The sequence below is a fragment of the Phacochoerus africanus genome, chromosome 3, assembly GCF_016906955.1.
Source record: "Phacochoerus africanus isolate WHEZ1 chromosome 3, ROS_Pafr_v1, whole genome shotgun sequence".
NCBI lineage: Eukaryota > Metazoa > Chordata > Mammalia > Artiodactyla > Suidae > Phacochoerus > Phacochoerus africanus.
In genome coordinates, this window is record NC_062546.1 from 132,307,592 (window position 1) to 132,325,560 (window position 17,969).

Consider the following 17,969-nt stretch of genomic DNA (forward strand, 5'->3'; position numbering starts at 1 on the left):
GGGGAGTTGGGGGAGAGGTGTTGAAGAACCCTATACTCCAGGGAAGCATGATTCTAGAGGAGACAGGACGAAGAAGGACTCCAGGACCTGTCCAGAAAAGAGTTTGGTTGCCTTCCCTCTGGCGGACTCCTTGCCTCAACACTGGAAGCGCCCTGCCCTCCCAACGCCCCTCTCGCCCTCCTCCCGGAACCCTGAGGGCAATGGAGCGCCTTCTTCTCAGACCACTCTTCAGCTCACTTGGCCCATTCCAGACCCCAGAGCAAAGCAAAGGTGACATGACCCCGGAACGCAGCCCTAACCCGAACCGAGGAAAGTCGGCCGACGTGACAGCGTCGAGGCCCCTAGCGGGCCGGAGGGCGGACGCGCCCGCGGTTACCTGCAAGGCCAGACGGCTCACCCAACGCGAAGCAGGCGAGCAGCAGCACAAGCAGCTCCGCCACACGGCGAGGGGTCGCCCTACGAGTCGCCATCCCGAGCAGGTCCAAGCGGTTCAGTCGGCTCCCCGGGGGCACACGGCACCTGCCCCTCCTGGTGCACCCAGTCAGCCCCACCGGTTCACTCGCCCCAGGCCTCCCAGGGCGCCCCGGCCCCGCCCCTGCTGCCTTCGGCCAATCAGATCAGCACGTCCTTGGTTCCCCCGGGCAAGGCTGGGCAGGGCGGAGATGGGGTGGGAGCGCAGGCAGGATGTGTAGCGGGAAGACGACCAGCAAAGAACTCTGCGCACCTGCGCTGGGCAGCGCCCCCCGCCCCCCGCTCCCCCCGCGCCCCGCGTCCCCGGGAGGCGGGCTGTGAGCGCGAAATCAGAGAGCAGAGCGCTGCGCAAACTAGCTGGTCTGGGGTTCGTGGGCCCAGCCGCTTGTTCAGTAAAGCTGAGGAGACGCAGCACTTGCTGGGACTTGGCACCGTCCTGGTGGATGGTCAGTTAGGACAGTTAGTCTCTGCGTAAAGCACCTCATTCTGGGATGACTTCTTTTGCACTGCTGGCCTTGCCACATCCCTGGTACCTCAGCGAGGGAAACGTGCACCCGTCCTGTGGCGGCTGTGGTCGAGCCAAAGAATTCAGTCGTCCTTGGCAACGTCTTGCATATTTTGATAGTGCAAACAAAGGTGTGGTAATGGCACAATGATTGACCCAAAGTTGTTAAAAGAATTAAAAGCAAGAGCTACTCCAGTGACCCAATAATACGTCCAAGGATGACTTAGACTTTATAACCATTTGGTCTTGCAAGTAAGCTCTTTTCTTAATAAAACAATAAAATAATAAAAATAATCAGTAGAAATGTAGAAGTCTGCATCCTAAGCTGGCAGTTGTGAGAGCAGAATTTATCCTCACCCTGTGGGAACCGCTATCATTATAAATAGAGTGATCTGGGAGTTCCCATCGTGGCGCAGTGGTTAACGAATCCGACTAGGAACCATAAGGTTGCGGGTTCGGTCCCTGCCCTTGCTCAGTGGGTTAACAATCCGGCGTTGCCGTGAGCTGTGGTGTAGGTTGCAGACGCGGCTCGGATCCCGCGTTGCTGTGGCTCTGGCTTAGGCTGATGGCTACAGCTCCGATTAGACCCCTAGCCTGGGAACCTACATATGCCGCGGAAGCGGCCCAAGAAATAGCAAATAGACAAAAAAAAGAAAGAAAATAGAGTGATCTAAGTTACCTGGATATGAATGTCCTATATTTTTAAACCCGTACTTATTGAGCACATGGTATGCCTGGGATGGCCTCCATCCCTTTGCCCCAGGGTGAATGCTTCCAGGAAGTGGTAACATCAAGTTTACCTTTTCTAATTCCAACCAGCAATTCTTCACTGATGGCTCCCAAATCTCCCTTGGCTCTGTTCTCTCACCAGGCCCCTGTCTTCCGGATCAGTGTGTATATTGAATACTTGCCAGCACAGGACCTGAGCACCTCCCAAGATAAGGTAAAAGGACAAGACTCTTCCCTTTTCCAGCTTACTGAGGCACACAGTAACTCAGGGAAGAATGAATGGGGAGACTTCACAAAGCTTCAAGGCAGGCAGCACCTCAATTGAGCCTTGAATAATGGGTAATGGGCAGTCATCTGACCAGGCATAGCAGGTGGGAGGAAAATAGTGACAGAACAGAAGCAATAAAAGGCAAAGCAGTGTCAGGAGACAGTCAAGAGTCCAGCATGGCTGTCCTGCAAAGTGTGTGTGTGTTGAAAGGAGCTGTGATGGAGGTCTAAGTGGAAATGACAGCAGAAAGGTGAGTTGGGACTATTTTTCGAAGTGCCTTTGAATATGATGTTAAAGACATTGACTTGATTCTCCAGGGAATGGGCAGTGGAAAGTTCTGGGTGAGACAATCTGCTATAGCTCTGATTCCCTCCACACCTGTGGCTGCTTGCCCTTCTGATTCTTGCCCAGCTTGGAGCTCCTTGAGAGCAGTGGTCTTCTTCGTTAATATTGAGCACCAGGCCTGTCCCACAGTGAGCTTTCAAAAAATACTAGTTTAGTTAGTTAATGAATACCTAGAACCGCTGCCTTAGCCTAGGGCCATATGAGCTCCAGCTTGCATTATATTGCAATAGTTTGTCAACTGACCTCACTGCCAACTGTTGGTATCCTCTTAGGCATGTGAAGCTTTCAAAACATGGTTTGAAACATGCCACCTTTCTTTCACTCACATCCTTTCAGTGCTACTTGCTTATAGCAGGGATTCCTAGGGAGTTCAAGGGAATTGTGAACTAAAATTGCATGCACCTTTATGAATGCGCTTACTTTTTTTGATGAGGAGGTGTCCAAGGCTTTCATGAGAGTCTCAAAGAAGGCCATCCTTCCAAGAAGGAAGAAAATTCCATCTAAAATAAAGCAAAAAACTCCACCCCCCAAAAAAACCAACAACAAAAAAATTCCCCCAAATAAAGCAAGCACCCCCCCACCACAAGCCAAGACTTTGTCTTTCATTACCTTCCTATATCATTCCTTGGTTCAAGCAACCTATCTAAATCTGTCTTGTCTTTTCTTTCTCTCTCTTTTTTATTTGCCTTTTCTTTCTTTTTACAGCTGCATTTGTGGCAAATGGAAGTTCCCGGGCTAGGGATCAAAGCAGAGTTGCAGCTGCCAACCTACACCACAGCCACAGCAATGCCAGATCCCAGGTGTGTTGCAGCTCTCAGCAACACCAGATCCTTATTTAACTGGCAAGGCCAGGGATCGAACTCGCATCCTCATGTATAGAATCTCAGATACTAGGCAGGTTCTTAACCAAGTGAGCCACAGCAGGAACTCTTGTCTTGCCTTTTCTTATCTCTGCCCACGTATTTATGTTTTCCCCTATCAAGAATGCCACTTTTCCCCTTCCCTTATCTTAGTTTCACCTTTCCAGTTAAGGCCCTGCTCAAATCTTATGTTTTATAAAAAAAAATATTTCTAGACTCTCTCTAAGCCTTGGGGATTACAAACACTGGTATAAGGTACATTCTGTTCACTTGGTACTTAAGACCTGCTGCTTCCTGCTGCTATTTTTTCTGTAGGTACATGTGCATTGACATTCCACCTACGTTATAGATCCTAAATAAATATCGTCTAGCGTAACAGTAGAAAGCAGTGTATCCTTAGTCCCAATGTGAATGTTACTTCCTCCAAGAAATCTTTCTTGACTCTGCAGGCTAGGTGAACTTCCTCTGTGACAGTTTCTTCTCTGCATCCCACACTTTGTCTTGATAGCACTTAGCCCACTGCTTGCTCATTTGTTGAATACTATCTCCCTCCCAGGCCACAGGACCCACGGATGTGGTGACTGTGTCTGTTTTAGTCATTTCTATCTTCCCAGTACCTAGCCTGTGAGTCGCTGGATGAATGAATGAATAAATACTTGGTAAATGCCTCATAAATGCAGGTAATAGGAGGTCTAGATATTTGAAAGAGGGAGGAATCAGCTAGTGTGAAAGAGAGAGTCTGCACACCTTGGATGAGTTATAGTTGGTAGATAGAAGTGGTGGGGAGGACCCTTCAAGCTGAGGCTATGATGTGAGCAAAATAACAGACACCTGCCCCCTGTTGGTTGCCAGGCCATTTTGAAGAGCCTTTCGCATGTGATCTCTTACCTATTAATCATTCTTTGAGTTACTACTATTATCCTCATTCTACAGCTGTTAATTACTGTTATGCTCATTGTGGAAACTGAAATAACACAGACAATTTCAACCACTTGGTCAAGGTCAGTAGCCATAAATGAAGATACTAAGATGCAAATCTTGCCTGAGTGTATGTGATTTTTACTATTATTTTATTCCCAATTACAAGGAGAAGGAATACAAGGTTTTAAGACCTCTAGAGTCATGTTTTTAATTATAAAGTATATCATACCTTAAAAAGTGTAGCTATGCTTGTGGGCCGCCTCCTGATCATATCCCCCTTATTCCCACACAGAAGTAACCACTCCTTTGAATTATCATTCTTTACAGTTGCTCATATAGGATTCATTTCTTAAATAGAACATAAACTTTTCAAGTTTTTGAATTTTATGTAAATGGAATCATTTCAAGTTTTTTTCCTACTTAGCCTTTTTGCTCAAAATTACACTTGTGACATTCATCTGTGTTGGTGTGCGTGGGTATAATTTATTCATTTTTACGTGGCAACTGATTATAAGAATAAAGCACACTTTATCCATTCTCTTGTTGGTGGACATTTGGGTAGGTTCCAGCTAGGTGGCTTGCTATCCTTAGCAATGCTTCTGTAAACATTTGTGTGCACATCACCTGGTATACCTTGCTAGACATTTCCTTTTTTTGGTGGGGGGAGGGAGGCAGCACGCACAGTGCATGGAAGTTATCAGGCAAGGGTCGAATCAGAACTACAGCTGCTGGCCTATGCCACAGCCACAGCAACATGGGATCCAAGCCATATCTGTAGCATACATCACAGCTCACGGCAACGCCAGATCCTTAACCCACTGATTGAGGCCAAGGGTCGAACCTGCATCCTCATGGATCCTAGTTGGGTTCATTAACCACTGTGCCACGAAGGGAATTCCCTTGCTGAGCTTTTCTGAGGGTGTGTTCTTAGAAGTGGAATTCCTGGAGCGTAGGGTATGTTCAGCATCAACATTATTAGATGATGTCAACATACTTTCCAATCTTTACCCCCAGTGGTGAGCACACATGTTCCCAGGGCTGAATCTCTCCATCAGTGTTTGGCATTTTAACATTTTTGGTGGGAGGCAAAATGATATCTAATTGTGGTTTAAAGTTGCATTTCCTTGGTTACTAATGAGGTTAAACATGTTGTCTTGGGATTATTGGTTATTTGTTTTTCCTTTTCCAATTCTTGAACAGGTTACTTGCCTGTTTTTCTCTTAGATCCCTTCCTTGCTTTGACACCCACGGGGCTGCTGTTCATCTCTCAGTATCCCTCACCCACTGCCTTCTGATTAGGTTTGGCTAATGGGAGTTCCTGATAGGAGATGGAAGTTTGAGAAGGGGTGACCTCGAGGTGTTTCTCTCTTTTCTGCTTTGTAAGTATGTCTAGCAGTGCTGTGTCTCTTTTGTGGTTTCAAGCTTCTGCCTGGAGACCTCACCCTTTGTGGTCCAGTTCCCATCAGGCAACCCCTGCCTTTCTACCAGCTCCTTTTGCATGATTCCTTCTCCAGGGTTCTAGCTCCCACAGGGTATCCCTGGCTCTTGGCTGATAACATCAGTCCTTTTCTATCCCTTAGGCCCCATGGGTAGTAGCAGCTTCTTGTACTTGTTACTTTCTGGGTAGCCTCATTAGCACTTGTTTTTAGCTCTTCCAACACCCCATAACTAGTTATTTGCCTATATTAAATTTCTTCTATTGAGAGACTTGTGGCTGCCTGATGGGAGGGGGAGGGAGTGGGAGGGATCGGGAACTTGGGCTTATCAGACACAACTTAGAATAGATTTACAAGGAGATCCTGCTGAATAGCATTGAGAACTTTGTCTAGATACTCATGTTGCAACAGAAGAAAAGCTGGGGGAAAAATGTAATTGTAATGTATACATGTAAGGATAACTTGACCCCCTTGCTGTACAGTGGGGAAAAAAAAATTTCTTCTATTGAACTGCCTAGCATGGATTTTGTTTTCCTTATTAGACCTTGGTGATACTGATTCGACTTACAAAAAAATCATCCCTGAGACAATATCCAAAATTGAGTTAAGATGTAAACAAGAAAAACTGCAAATGGAGCATATTCATCTATACAAGGAGTTGTGGCCTAAGGAGAACTGGCATGGGATGCATTTAAACTGATGATGCCTACAGATGGTCCCAGGCGTAGTAAGGAGGACCCAGGAGGTTCAGGCAAGGGCTTGATCTAAGAATAAATTTTAAACAATTCCCATTACACTGTGATAATAAAGATCTGCATTTATTCCTGGTCATAACTAAACTCATGAGAACTATAGTCATGGACATAGACCCCAATGGGCAAAGATGAGGTTGTGATTCATCCAGTTAACAAATAGAAAACAGAATTAAGCAACTCATCTTGTTAAATTAAACTGAACTTCTGCAAACTTTAAACTGTAGAATTCTCAGATGAGGAAATGTTCTTCTAAGATGTGTCCGGTACATTGACACAAGAGATGGGACAAGGAGTCCGTGTGGTTGATTTATTCACTAGCTCAGCTTAACTTCATGCACAGACACCAAGGAACCGTGGAATTACAGAGCTCATAGAGATCTTAGAGCGCATTATCTGCCCTCTCACTTTATAAAAGAGAAAACTGAGGCTCAGAGGGTTCAGTGATCATTGCGGATACAAGAAGCATTAGAAGGATTAGATGCTAATCCCTGAGATTCATCGGAAGAGTCCAAAACACCAATGAGAGCACCTTAGGGCTCGTAAGCTGCTTCTGACTGGGGACAGAGGTGATGGTACAAAGGTGGGTCACAGATCACGAGGTTCTTGATGTTGGTAGGGGTTGTGTGGGAATGTTTCACAAAGATCAGTGAGGTGTTTTGGGTAGGAGTGAATTATCTCAAGCATGGTGGGAATTCTCTAGGAAACATTTTCATTAAAGGTGCATGCTTTGAAGAATGAGAAAATAGTTGTCGTGGTACCCATGATTTTCTGGATGTGGGAAACGTGATGAAGTAAGTTAGTTTTGACTTTGCCAGAGACATGTATTCACTCTGTTTTGTCACAGAGGCAAGAACTGAGATGTGTTTGCATTTTACTTCTGTAATTGGAGGCTCTGTCCTCAGATTAACTAAATCCATTGGCCAAATCTGTTCTAAGAAAACAACGGTTCAAATGATAAATAACTAAAGCCCAGGAGTCCTTGCTCCTCAGGGAAACTGATAAGGTTTACACTTTATTTTCTTTTTCTTGCCAAATATTTTTGTTTCATTTTTTAAAGTTTTATTGAAGTATACTTGATTTACAAGGTTGTAATAATTCCTGCTGTACAACAAAGTGATTCATTTATACATGTACACACTTGAGTACATTTATTTCCCAAATTTAGCTGAAGATAAAGGTCAGGTTTTTCAGCTTTGGAAATCAGAGGTGACGTGACCATATACCAAAGCTGACTCATAACCCAGGGACAAAGTTCAGGACCACCTAACCTGTTAGTTAATGGTGAAGAATTCTGGGTTACTAATTTTTAGAAATTTTTAGAAAGGTATAATAGTGACAATCCTACTAAGAAATTCCAGTACCAAGAGGTATGACACTATGATATTACTGTATTTACCAATTTTACTGTTTATTTGTCTGTTGTCAAATCTCTAATATCTCCATGAAGCAGATGGTCCAAACCTTTTCCTCTTCAGGACCCAGTTCCATTTACTCCCTGGGCTTTCTCCATGGAAAAGAATGAGCTTCTTACTTCCCTGATAGGCTAGATAGAGGCCCTGCTATGAGTTCATTAGGCCTCTGTTTTTCTCTCTATAAACATCTTTTTCTCAGCCTTGGAGGAAAAGCCAATCCCCCTTTCTTAATGTACCTGTGCTTCCAATTATACTCCTCCCCTCTTTAGTATTTTTTTGTCTGAGGATATTTAAACCTTTTTATAAATTTTTAACTTTTTTACTTTAGTGGGTAGAAACTACACCCAGAGTAGAGACAACTACTGTTCCCATTTCCCTCCTTCAACAGTTATCAGTATGTGAATAGCTGTTTCTTTTGTGTTCTGACCCACTCTTCACTCTTCATGGATTATTTTGAATCAAATCTCAGATATCAAATATTACATCAGTAATATGTCAGCGTACATCTCTAAAAGATAAGATTGCATAAAATACCTAACCATTGTACATTATCTCACCTAAAAACATTGGCACCAATTCCTTAATAATTTTGCCTATCCAGTAGATGTTCACACTCCCCCAATTAGCTAGTAAATGTTTTTTGTTTTTACATTGACAGCAGTTGCTATATCTCTTAAGTAGCTTTTAATCTCTGGATACCCTGTCTTGCCATTTTCCCCCCTTGAATTGTGTGAGGAAGAACCAGCTGTAAAATTTCTCACAGTCTGAATTTTGATTATTACATCACTATTGTGTTGTTTGATATGTCCTATTATTCCTCATATTTCCTATAAATTAGTAGTAGGCTTTATAAGATTCAGATTCAATTTATTCTTTTTTTTGGCTGCTCTCTGCGTATGGATTTCCCTGGCCAGGGATCATATCCTAGCCACAGATGGGACCTACTCTGACCCACTGTGCCAGGCTGGGGATCGAACCTGTGGTCAAGCACTCCAGAGACTCTGCCAATCCTTTTTTTCCACAGTGGGAACTCCTCAGTTTATTCTTGATGGTACCATTCCATATGTGTAGTACTTTTCTGTCAGGAAGCACATAATGTTATGCTTTTTCTTGTTTGGTGATGTTATCAGTCACTGATGATCATTACCTGGATCCTTTAGTTCATTGAGAATTAGAAAATGGAGATGTCCTACTTCTATCTTTCTTTTTTTTTTTTTTCATTTAGTAACTAGATGCTTCTTGAAAGAGAAACTTTCCCTTACCAGCTATGTTGTTAGCTAGAGCTACAGATTATACAGGAAAGGCATGAAAATGCCTGATTCTTTCCATTTATCAGTTTTGAAAGTAAGGAGGTGGTTCCCTAGCATCTTCCAAAGGTGACCAATAAGATTTTAGTTTTTTTAATCATTTAGATGTATTCGATATGTTTCAATCCCTTTTTGCTATTATATTTATTGATGTTTCACTTTGGCCAGTAGAGACATGGCCACAGGAGTCATTCATAGTTTCTGCGTGATCTGGAATGACAAGATGTTTCAGCTTCAACCTGTACACTTCCTGACCCAGAGCTGCTTCTCTAAAGATCTTTGCTACCTTAAGTAGTAAGTATTTAGAGACCACAGCTGGGTACTAGGAGTACTCATTCCTAATAGGTTGGTCTTTATTTCCATCATGGGTTTTGAAATCAAAACATGCATCCTCACCTCACTACTTGCTAACTGTGTACTTAGGCAAGATACAATCATCCTTCAGTATCTGCAGGGGATTTAGTTCCAGAATTCCCCTCAAATACCAAAATCCACATACGGTCAAGTTCCTTATGAAATGGTGTCATATTTGCATATAACCTATGCATATCCTCCTGCATACTTTAAATCATCTCTGGATTTAATATCTAATACAATGCAAATACTATGTAAATAGTTGCTATAGCATGTGGCAAATATAAGTTTTGCTTTTTGGAAGTTTCTGGAATTTTTATTTCAAATATTTTCAATTTGTGCTTGGTCAAATCTGTGGATGCAGAACCCATGGTTACAGAGGGCCTACTGTTCTTAATTTGAGCCTCAGTTTCCTCCTTTGAAAAAAGAATAGATAACCTTCCTTAGTCATGAGATTATTACAAGCCTTAGGTTTCCTTGCACAAAATAAGCAACCAATAAATAGTAACTATTAATATTTTATGTCTTCGTTACCACAGCTGTGCATGTTATCAAATAGAGGGTCTCATTAAGCAGATCCAATATATATTTTCCTTATTGATTTGTAGAAGCTTTTCGCATATTTTTGAAATTACTCCTTTCTCAATTGTAAATGTTACAAATATCTTCTCTTGCGTGGTTTATATTTTTAAGTTTTAAAAACATTTAAATTGTTTATATGTGTTGTGTTTTATAATACATGTATGTGTGTGATATATACCACATATATAACTACATATAGTTATACTTCAACTTAGGAATATATATATATTTTATCCAGTGATTTAGTGTACAACTTAATGAATTATCACAAAATAAAAACCTAGGTAAAAAAATCATCCATAATAAGGCATATTGATATCATGTACTCCTATATGATGTAATTAATAAGACATGTTATGTGGTATTTTTTCTCAAAAATCCATAATTTTGGTCTAATCATGCAAAGACATCAGATAAACCCATGTTGAGGGATATTCTTGACCACTACTCTTCAAAAGTGTCAAGGTCATGAAACCTAGGGAATGACTGAGGAATTGTCTCAGAAGGGAGGAGACTGAATACAAGGTGGTGTCCTGGATTGGATTTGGGGGAAAGGAAATCAGTGAAAATACTGGGGAAATCCAAATAAAATCTGTAGTTAGTTATCTGTATTGCACCAATATTATTTTCTTTGTTTCGAGGTGGATTTTATTATCCCTTCTTTAAAGATGAGGAAATTGAGACTTAGAGAGATTAAAAAATTTGTCCAAGGCTAGCTGGTTAGCAGATAGCAGAGCTATGACCCAAAGTCAGCTAAGAGCCACTGCAAAACTCCCCCTTCCCCATTTTGTTATATAGTTTATCTTATTTTTTAGATTTCACATATAAGTTATAACATACTTATAACTTATATTTGTCTTTCTCTGTCTCACATTTCAATAAGCATAATACATGTTGCAAGTGGCAGAATTTCATTCTTTTTAAAAATGGCTGAGTAATATTCCATTTTATATATGCCACATCTTCTTTATCCATCTATTGTTGGAAACTGGGTTGCTTCCATACCTTGACTATTGTAAGTAATGCTGCTATGAACATTCGGGTGCATGTATTATCTTTTCAAGTTAGTGTTTTTGTTTTTCTTGGATATATACCCGGGAGCAGAATTGCTGGATCATATGATAGTTCTATTTGTAGTTTTTTGAGAAACCTTCATAGTGGAGGTTTTCTGTAAACCAATTACAATCCCACCAACAGTCTACAAGGGTTCACTTTTCTCCAAATCCTTGCCAACATGAGTCATTTGTAGATTTTTTGATGTTAGCCATTCTGACAGGTGTGAGGTGATATCTCATTGTGGTTTGGATTTGCATTTCTGTAATAATTCACAATGTTGGTCATCTTTTCATGTACCTATTAGCTGTCTGTATATCTTCTTTAGAAAAATATCTATTCAGATCGTCTTCCCATTTTTTAATGGGGTTGTTTGTTTGTTTAATAGTGAGTTGTATGTGTTGTTTATATACTTTGGATTTTAACATCCTGTTGTCATATCCTTTGCAAACATTTTCTCCTGTTCAGTAGGTTGGCTTTTTGTTTTGTTGAAGGTTTCCTTTGCTGTTCAAAAGCTTTTGAATTTAATTTGGTCACATTTTTTTACTTTTGCTTTTGTTTCTTTTGCCTTAAGAGATAGATTTAAAAAAAATGGCTGCAATTTGTGTCAAAGAGTGTTCTATGTTCTCTTCTAGGAGTTTTATGATTTCAAGTCTTACATTTAGATCTTAAATCCATTTTGAGTTTTTGTTTATTTGGTATATGGTGTGAGGAACAAAACTTCTTTCTTAACTGTAATACTTATGTATTACATTCAAAAATTCAAAAAATTTTGATTCAAAAATCTTTCTCCTCACACCTACCCCACCTCATTGCCTTCACCTTCCAAAGAGTGTTGAGGACTAGAAAAGCTCCACTCCAAAGAAAACAGAGATAAATTAATATTTGATGAACATATGATTAGGAAACTAGTGGTTACATCACTCCTTGAATACATGCAAAAAACTTTTTCCAAAACGTACAGCTGGGAGAAAAATTGCTGGTTATTAAGGTATGTGTGTTCAGCTTGCTTTAATGTTACCAGTTGCTCACTAAAATTGTATCAGTGTGAACTCTGCTTTCCCTTGCTCTGCATTGTTATCAGCAACTGGTTGAACTTCTATATTCATTGCCTTTTGAGGTTTCTTTTTTGTGAGGTGATAGTCATTATTTTGCTGTCTCTCGACTGATTTGTTTTTATTTTTCTCATTGGTTTTTAGAAGTTTTTTTTTTTATATATTCTGGATACCAAACCCTTGTCAGTTATATATAGTACATATATCTTTCCCACCTTTGAGGTTTATCTTATTTCTTTAAGGTATCTTGTAGACATTTTAAACTTTGATTTAGTCAAATGTATAAACCTTTTTCCTTTATTTTTTTGGCCACCCCTGCAGCATGTGGAAGTTCCCAGGCCAGATATTGAACCCAGCCTACAGCAGCCACCCAAGCTGCTGCAGTGACAATCCCAGATCCTTAACCTGGTGGGCCACAGAGAAATCCAAACCTTTTCCTTAATGATGGATACTTTTCATTCTTAAGAAATCCTTGGAGTTCTGAGCTGTAGCTCAGTGGTAATGAACCTGACTAGTATCCGTGAGGATTCGAGTTCGATCCCTGGCCTTGCTCAGTGGGTTAAGGATCTGGTGTTGCTCTGAGCTGTGGTGTAGGTCATAGATGCAGCTGGGATCTGGCATTGCTGTGTCTGTGGGATAGGCCAGCAGCCACAGATTCAATTAGACCCCTATCCTGGGAACTTTCATATGCCACAGGTGCAGCCCTAAAAAAAAAAAAAAAAAAAAAGATAAAGAAATCCTTTTCTACTTGAAGATTGTAAAATTATTCTGTATTTTCTTAATGCACATTAAAAAGTTTCCTTAAAACATTTAGATCTTTAATCCACCTAGGGTATATAACTATATGGTGAGAAATATAAATAATTTTTTCCCTAAATGTAATTAATTATCCATAGTACTCTTGCAAAAAAGGTCAAGGGGAACAATAATGCAAGTCTGAATTTTATTTATTTTTTATTTTTATTTTTTTGCTCTTTTAGGGAAACACCCATGGCCTATGGAGGTTCCCAAGCTAGGGGTCAAATCAGAGCAGTAGCCGCCAGTCTACACCACAGCCACAGAAACTTGGGATCTGATCCTTGCTGTGACCTACACCGCAGCTCATGGCAACACCAGATCCTTAACCCACTGAGTGAGGCCAGGGATCGAACCTGCAACCTCATAGATACTAGTTGGGATCGTTACTGCTGAGCCGCAGTGGGAACTCTGCAAGTCTGAATTTTAGGGGCAGAAGTGGTAATGGGGATAAGATAAATGTGAGCGACTTTTCAGAAACAAATGATTACTCCCTTTTGTAAGAAAAAGACCCAGTTGGGCTTCTTGCTTTTCTTCTTCAAGATGAATGAGAAGCTCTGAAATAGAAAGAAGCTAAGATTTTAACCTATGGTAGTGAAAAATGGGAATCTCAGGAATGAGTCATTGGAGTCTCTGCTCCTTCTTTTGGAAATCAAATGGTTTCCTAAAGTCTAGTTCAGATAGGTAGACCTCTTCCTTGAGGCCAACCCTGATTCTGTCAGTGAGAGTGAGAATGTGTGACCTGTTTTCTTTGGTATTACTATTATGCACATGCTCACCATTCCCACAGGAGCAGGCACCAAGTCTTAATGGTTTTTATTCCCTATTCTCTGGCACAAGTCCTTTTAATGAATAGAAAAAGATCTTATCAGGCAACAATGGATGATAATTTAAGAATTCAAAAATTAAAGTCTTCATTTGTTCCATAAAGGACACTGGGTTCTTTCCCTTCCCTTTTGTAGGTAGAGTTTGGACCACTGTGCTATGTGAGGTAATCTCAAACAAATTGGGGTAGAATTATTTTCTTGGCGGGCGGCTTGTGGAATACTTGTGAACTTTTCTTATTTCCTTCAAAAATACCTTGTATGTTTTGTGATTTCTTCATTTGATGGCTGTTTTATAGTGTTACTATTGTATTCTGACATCTGAGTGTGAGTTAAGGTAAGTAGTGATTGAGTCTACAGGATTTTTTTGTGTTTTATTATTCTTACAGTTAAATGATTTAATCTGTAAATTACCTACAGGTTGCTGTATGTAATTTACAGAATGTAAGATACTTAACAATTCAAAAATTACAGGCAGAATACAATCAAAACTAAGGTGTCCCCTTGCTACCTTGTAAATAGCTCTAATCAGTTTCTGCCCATGGGTGGTCAGACTTCTCCTATGAGTGAGTTAATGGAAAACTAGGGAGGTAACTATTAAGATTCTTAAACATGGTTCAACCTCACATTGCTTTTAATGAGAAGAGTTGTGTGTGTGCGTGTTAGCATGCACACTCGTGTGCACATGCCTGCACATACCTGTATTTGTCTTTCATTCCTGATTCATTTCTGCTGTACCACGTTGGGAAGTCCTTATCTTTCACATTTTAAAGTACCGTTTTATGATTGCAAATGATACATCATCATTTGGACACTTTTTCATCATTTCCACATCATTTCCACTACAGAGAGCACTTGGTTCCTTCAATTTGACATACACAGTTTGCAGTTTTTGCCTGTACTTGTTGTCATCGTGCAATATTTATGCTCAGCAGGCATTATCCAAATAAATACGAGTGTTTTCTCAGGAGAGCCTCTCTGGCTCTGAGATCTGCTTCTCAGAGTAGCTGCTATGGTCTCTGGCCAAAGCCCTTGATAAAGGGTATGCACAGGTTGTGATGCTCTCTTCCACGTGATCCCACAAGCCCTGATCACAGCTTGTTCGATCAAGGATGGGCTTCCACCTCAAAGACAGCCAGTCTCTACATGGCTTAGCAGAATACAAAAATGGCCTTTTCTGAGACAGGTTCCCCAGCAGGCCCTGGGATAATTTGTGTGGAAGTGCCTTGGTGAAAAAAAATCTTCGAGTAGACAGTAGTCTCACTGTCACAGGACTCTTAAGCAGTGGAGACAGGGGACAAGGAAGGAAAATAAGACACACAAGGGTGGAATATCAAGCAAAGCCCCACAGAAAGTAACTTTGTAGCAATTCTATAGAGAGGTTTGGAGACATGTAGGTCACATCACAGACAATCCATCCTATCAGGAGTAAGGGAGCTGGGGTATTTATACTCCCATACACATCAGTCTTTGGCTGAGAGCTGACAAGGGGGTGGAGGGGGATATAAATTCCCAGGTACTATCTGTTCTCTGTGTATGCAGAAAAAGCTGTGCCTCATGCAACCTGAGGGCCGCCCTTTGGCAAACAGATGTAGGTGCTGGCTGTCAGGAGTGGAAGCACCCCAGGGCTAAAGTATGCTGACATCTGAGGGGATCTGCACAGAGCACTGTCATTGCCTTCCACAGGCCTGGTGTCAGAAGTTGCTCAGCAGGGACTCTTGTGATTCAGGGAACTAATCGGATCCTCTCTCTTAGGGATCTGGGGATGACAGACATAGAGAGAAAGCATTCATGAGGTAACCAGATCTAGGAGCAAGAGGAAGCAGAGAGAGTTGAAAAGAATAGAAGCAAAAGTTTACAGAATTCATATTCTTTGTATGTGGGCATTGGTCCTGGTTTTACTCAGTAGTGCTCTCATTCCCTTGGGGAAATGGTCTTTCATTATTCTATCACTGCTTTTGGTAATGACAGAATACCTTAAGTATAAAGATAACAGGCATGACTCCTCCACAGAAGATCCAGATAGTCAAATCCTTGAGTTCAACTACTTTATCATTCTGCTTCTGCTTTCGCTTTTCCTCACCTGTCTATCTCAGGTGAGGTGTGGATTCCAGCTGGAACTATTCACTAAATGATCACTGAACTTATCCTTCTGTGATCTTTCGTAGGGGTGGTGGGTACCTCTGATGGATTAGTCTAGAAACTGAAAGCGTTTTTGTAACACTTCTCTACCTCACTGGCAGGGCCAGCTTCATGGTGGGCAGTAGGTAGTTGCTACAAACTGTGCTTTGGCACCAGTCCTGGGACTACAGATACCTCAGCCTCTCATCTTCCATCCAGCCCCCAATTCCTCACTTATTATGTATTTGAGTTCAGCATATTGGAGCTATTAAAATGAAAATATTTTCTGGAAATAACCCACATTGTTTAACAACCTAAGTTCATGTGCTCATGTACAGAGATGTGGCTAAAGAATTGCAAAACTGTATTTCCACAGAACAGCAGTTTCTTACAGTCTAGGATAATTCTTAAATCTGTCTTAATAGTGAAACTTGCTGGAGAGAGGAATTAGGCCAGATAAATATTAAATTAAAACAAGAAATGCTCACTTAGTGGTATTGAGGTGGGCATTTTTTTCTTCCTAGGCCTTTCAACCTTATCTCTGTATTGGATATCTGGTTAGGTATAGATGAGATCAGGGAAGGAGAAAATGACTCACAAAGCTAGTATTGCATGTGAAAACAGACGTAAAAACAAAAACAAAGCAGTTAATCTTAAAGCCCAGTATATGTGGAGTTGAATTCAGAATGGCAGGTAATCTAGATCTTCCCAAACCAAATAGCCATAAGCCATTGCATGCATCCTGCTGCACCAAGGCAGTTGTTTAATATCTGCACCACTTCTAGCCATACTAGTATCTGGGAGCTTTCAGAAGTAATGATGATATTGTTACGGCAGATACCCAGCAGCCCTGTGCTGCAGCATATCAGCTCTGGTGACAGCCCCGTGGCTGTAGCGTACCAGCTCCAGCAGCTCTGTGGCCATAGTGGATCAGCTCTTTTACCCGGCGAGAAACCAAGCGAGCACTGGGAGAGTTGGAGAACTCAGGTTTATTACTCTGGCGGGCTCAGATGAGATCGCTCTCCAGAGTCTGAGCCCGGAAGAAGGGTTTCACAAGGCTTTTATGGGCTACGTCTTCCAGGTCCAAGCTTGGCTGGTTGGACCCGAGTGACGTCAGGCAAGGTAGTAGATGCGGAAACAAATTTACAGAAGCAGATGCATGGGGGAGGACTGGTTGGGGCAGCTGGCTAGACTTTGCTTAGTCATCATGGCTGGGGTCTCTCCTTTCTACATTTTATTGGGACATTTTCTCCTACAATATGACTACATTATTTTTTTTAAAAAACGTAACAATATTAACTAACATTTTCTGAGCACCTACTTTGTCCTTTCCTTTCCTTTCCTTTCCTTTCCTTTCCTTTCCTTTCCTTTCCTTTCCTTTCCTTTCCTTTCCTTTCTTTTCTTTTTTGGCCATGCCCACAGCATGTGGATGTTCTTGGGCCAGGGATCTAACCCACACCACAGCAGTGACCTGAGCCACAGTAGTGGCAATGCTGGATCCTTAACCTGCTAGGCCACTAGGGAACTTCCTACTTTTCTTATCTATAAAATGGGGCTAATAGTATGACCACTTCATAAAGGTATTGTAAGAATTAAATGAGAGAAGCAGTTATATTAGCATCTGAGACAGTTCAGATGCTATCATCCACTGATATTTATTATTATTATTATTGTTGTTAGGTACTCATGTCAGTATTAGAGATATAAAGATAGACAAGATATCTAAAGATAGATAAGATAGCATCCTTCTCTTCAAGTAGCTCTGAGCCTAATAGAAAATGAGGCATCTGAAGAAGCATTTATGATTTAGTAGGATTCAGTGAAACAATAGAGACACATTAATACCAGAGTCCTGGCTTAAAAGAGGGAACAGTTAACTTTGCTTAGGTCAGTAGTAGAAGATTTTCCAGCGTAGGGGGACTATGGGAGAGCAGTGAAGGGCTTTCCAGGAGTGAGGCTTGTATACGCAGCATCACAAAGGTATGACACAGTGCAGAGCATTTGGGAGCTTGAGTGGATATCCAGGAGCAGAACAAAGTCTGTCGGTGTAGAAGCAGGCAACGGTGATGCTGGATGGTGAGGTGAAGCCATGTCAAGAATAGGTTTTATATGCAGCATTCAAGAGCTTCGACCTTATCCTCTGTCTACTGCTGACTATTGGCCAAAAACAACAATG

At 41.3% G+C, this 17,969-nt stretch overlaps 1 protein-coding gene across 4 annotated transcripts in view; it reads right to left on the reverse strand.

Annotated features, from left to right (window-relative positions):
• Nucleotides 1–582, reverse strand: part of LOC125123223 (CD302 antigen) — a 144,040-nt gene extending 143,458 nt beyond the window's left edge. For 3 of the 4 annotated variants that reach the window (XM_047772702.1, XM_047772704.1, XM_047772701.1), the window contains exon 1: nt 377–582. In XM_047772702.1, the coding sequence (XP_047628658.1) occupies nt 377–470 (94 nt within the window). In that variant the 5' untranslated portion in view covers nt 471–582. The remainder of the gene's footprint in view (nt 1–376) is intronic. The other variant, XM_047772706.1, reaches the window with a different exon arrangement.
• Between the last annotated feature and the right edge of the window lie 17,387 nt (nt 583–17,969).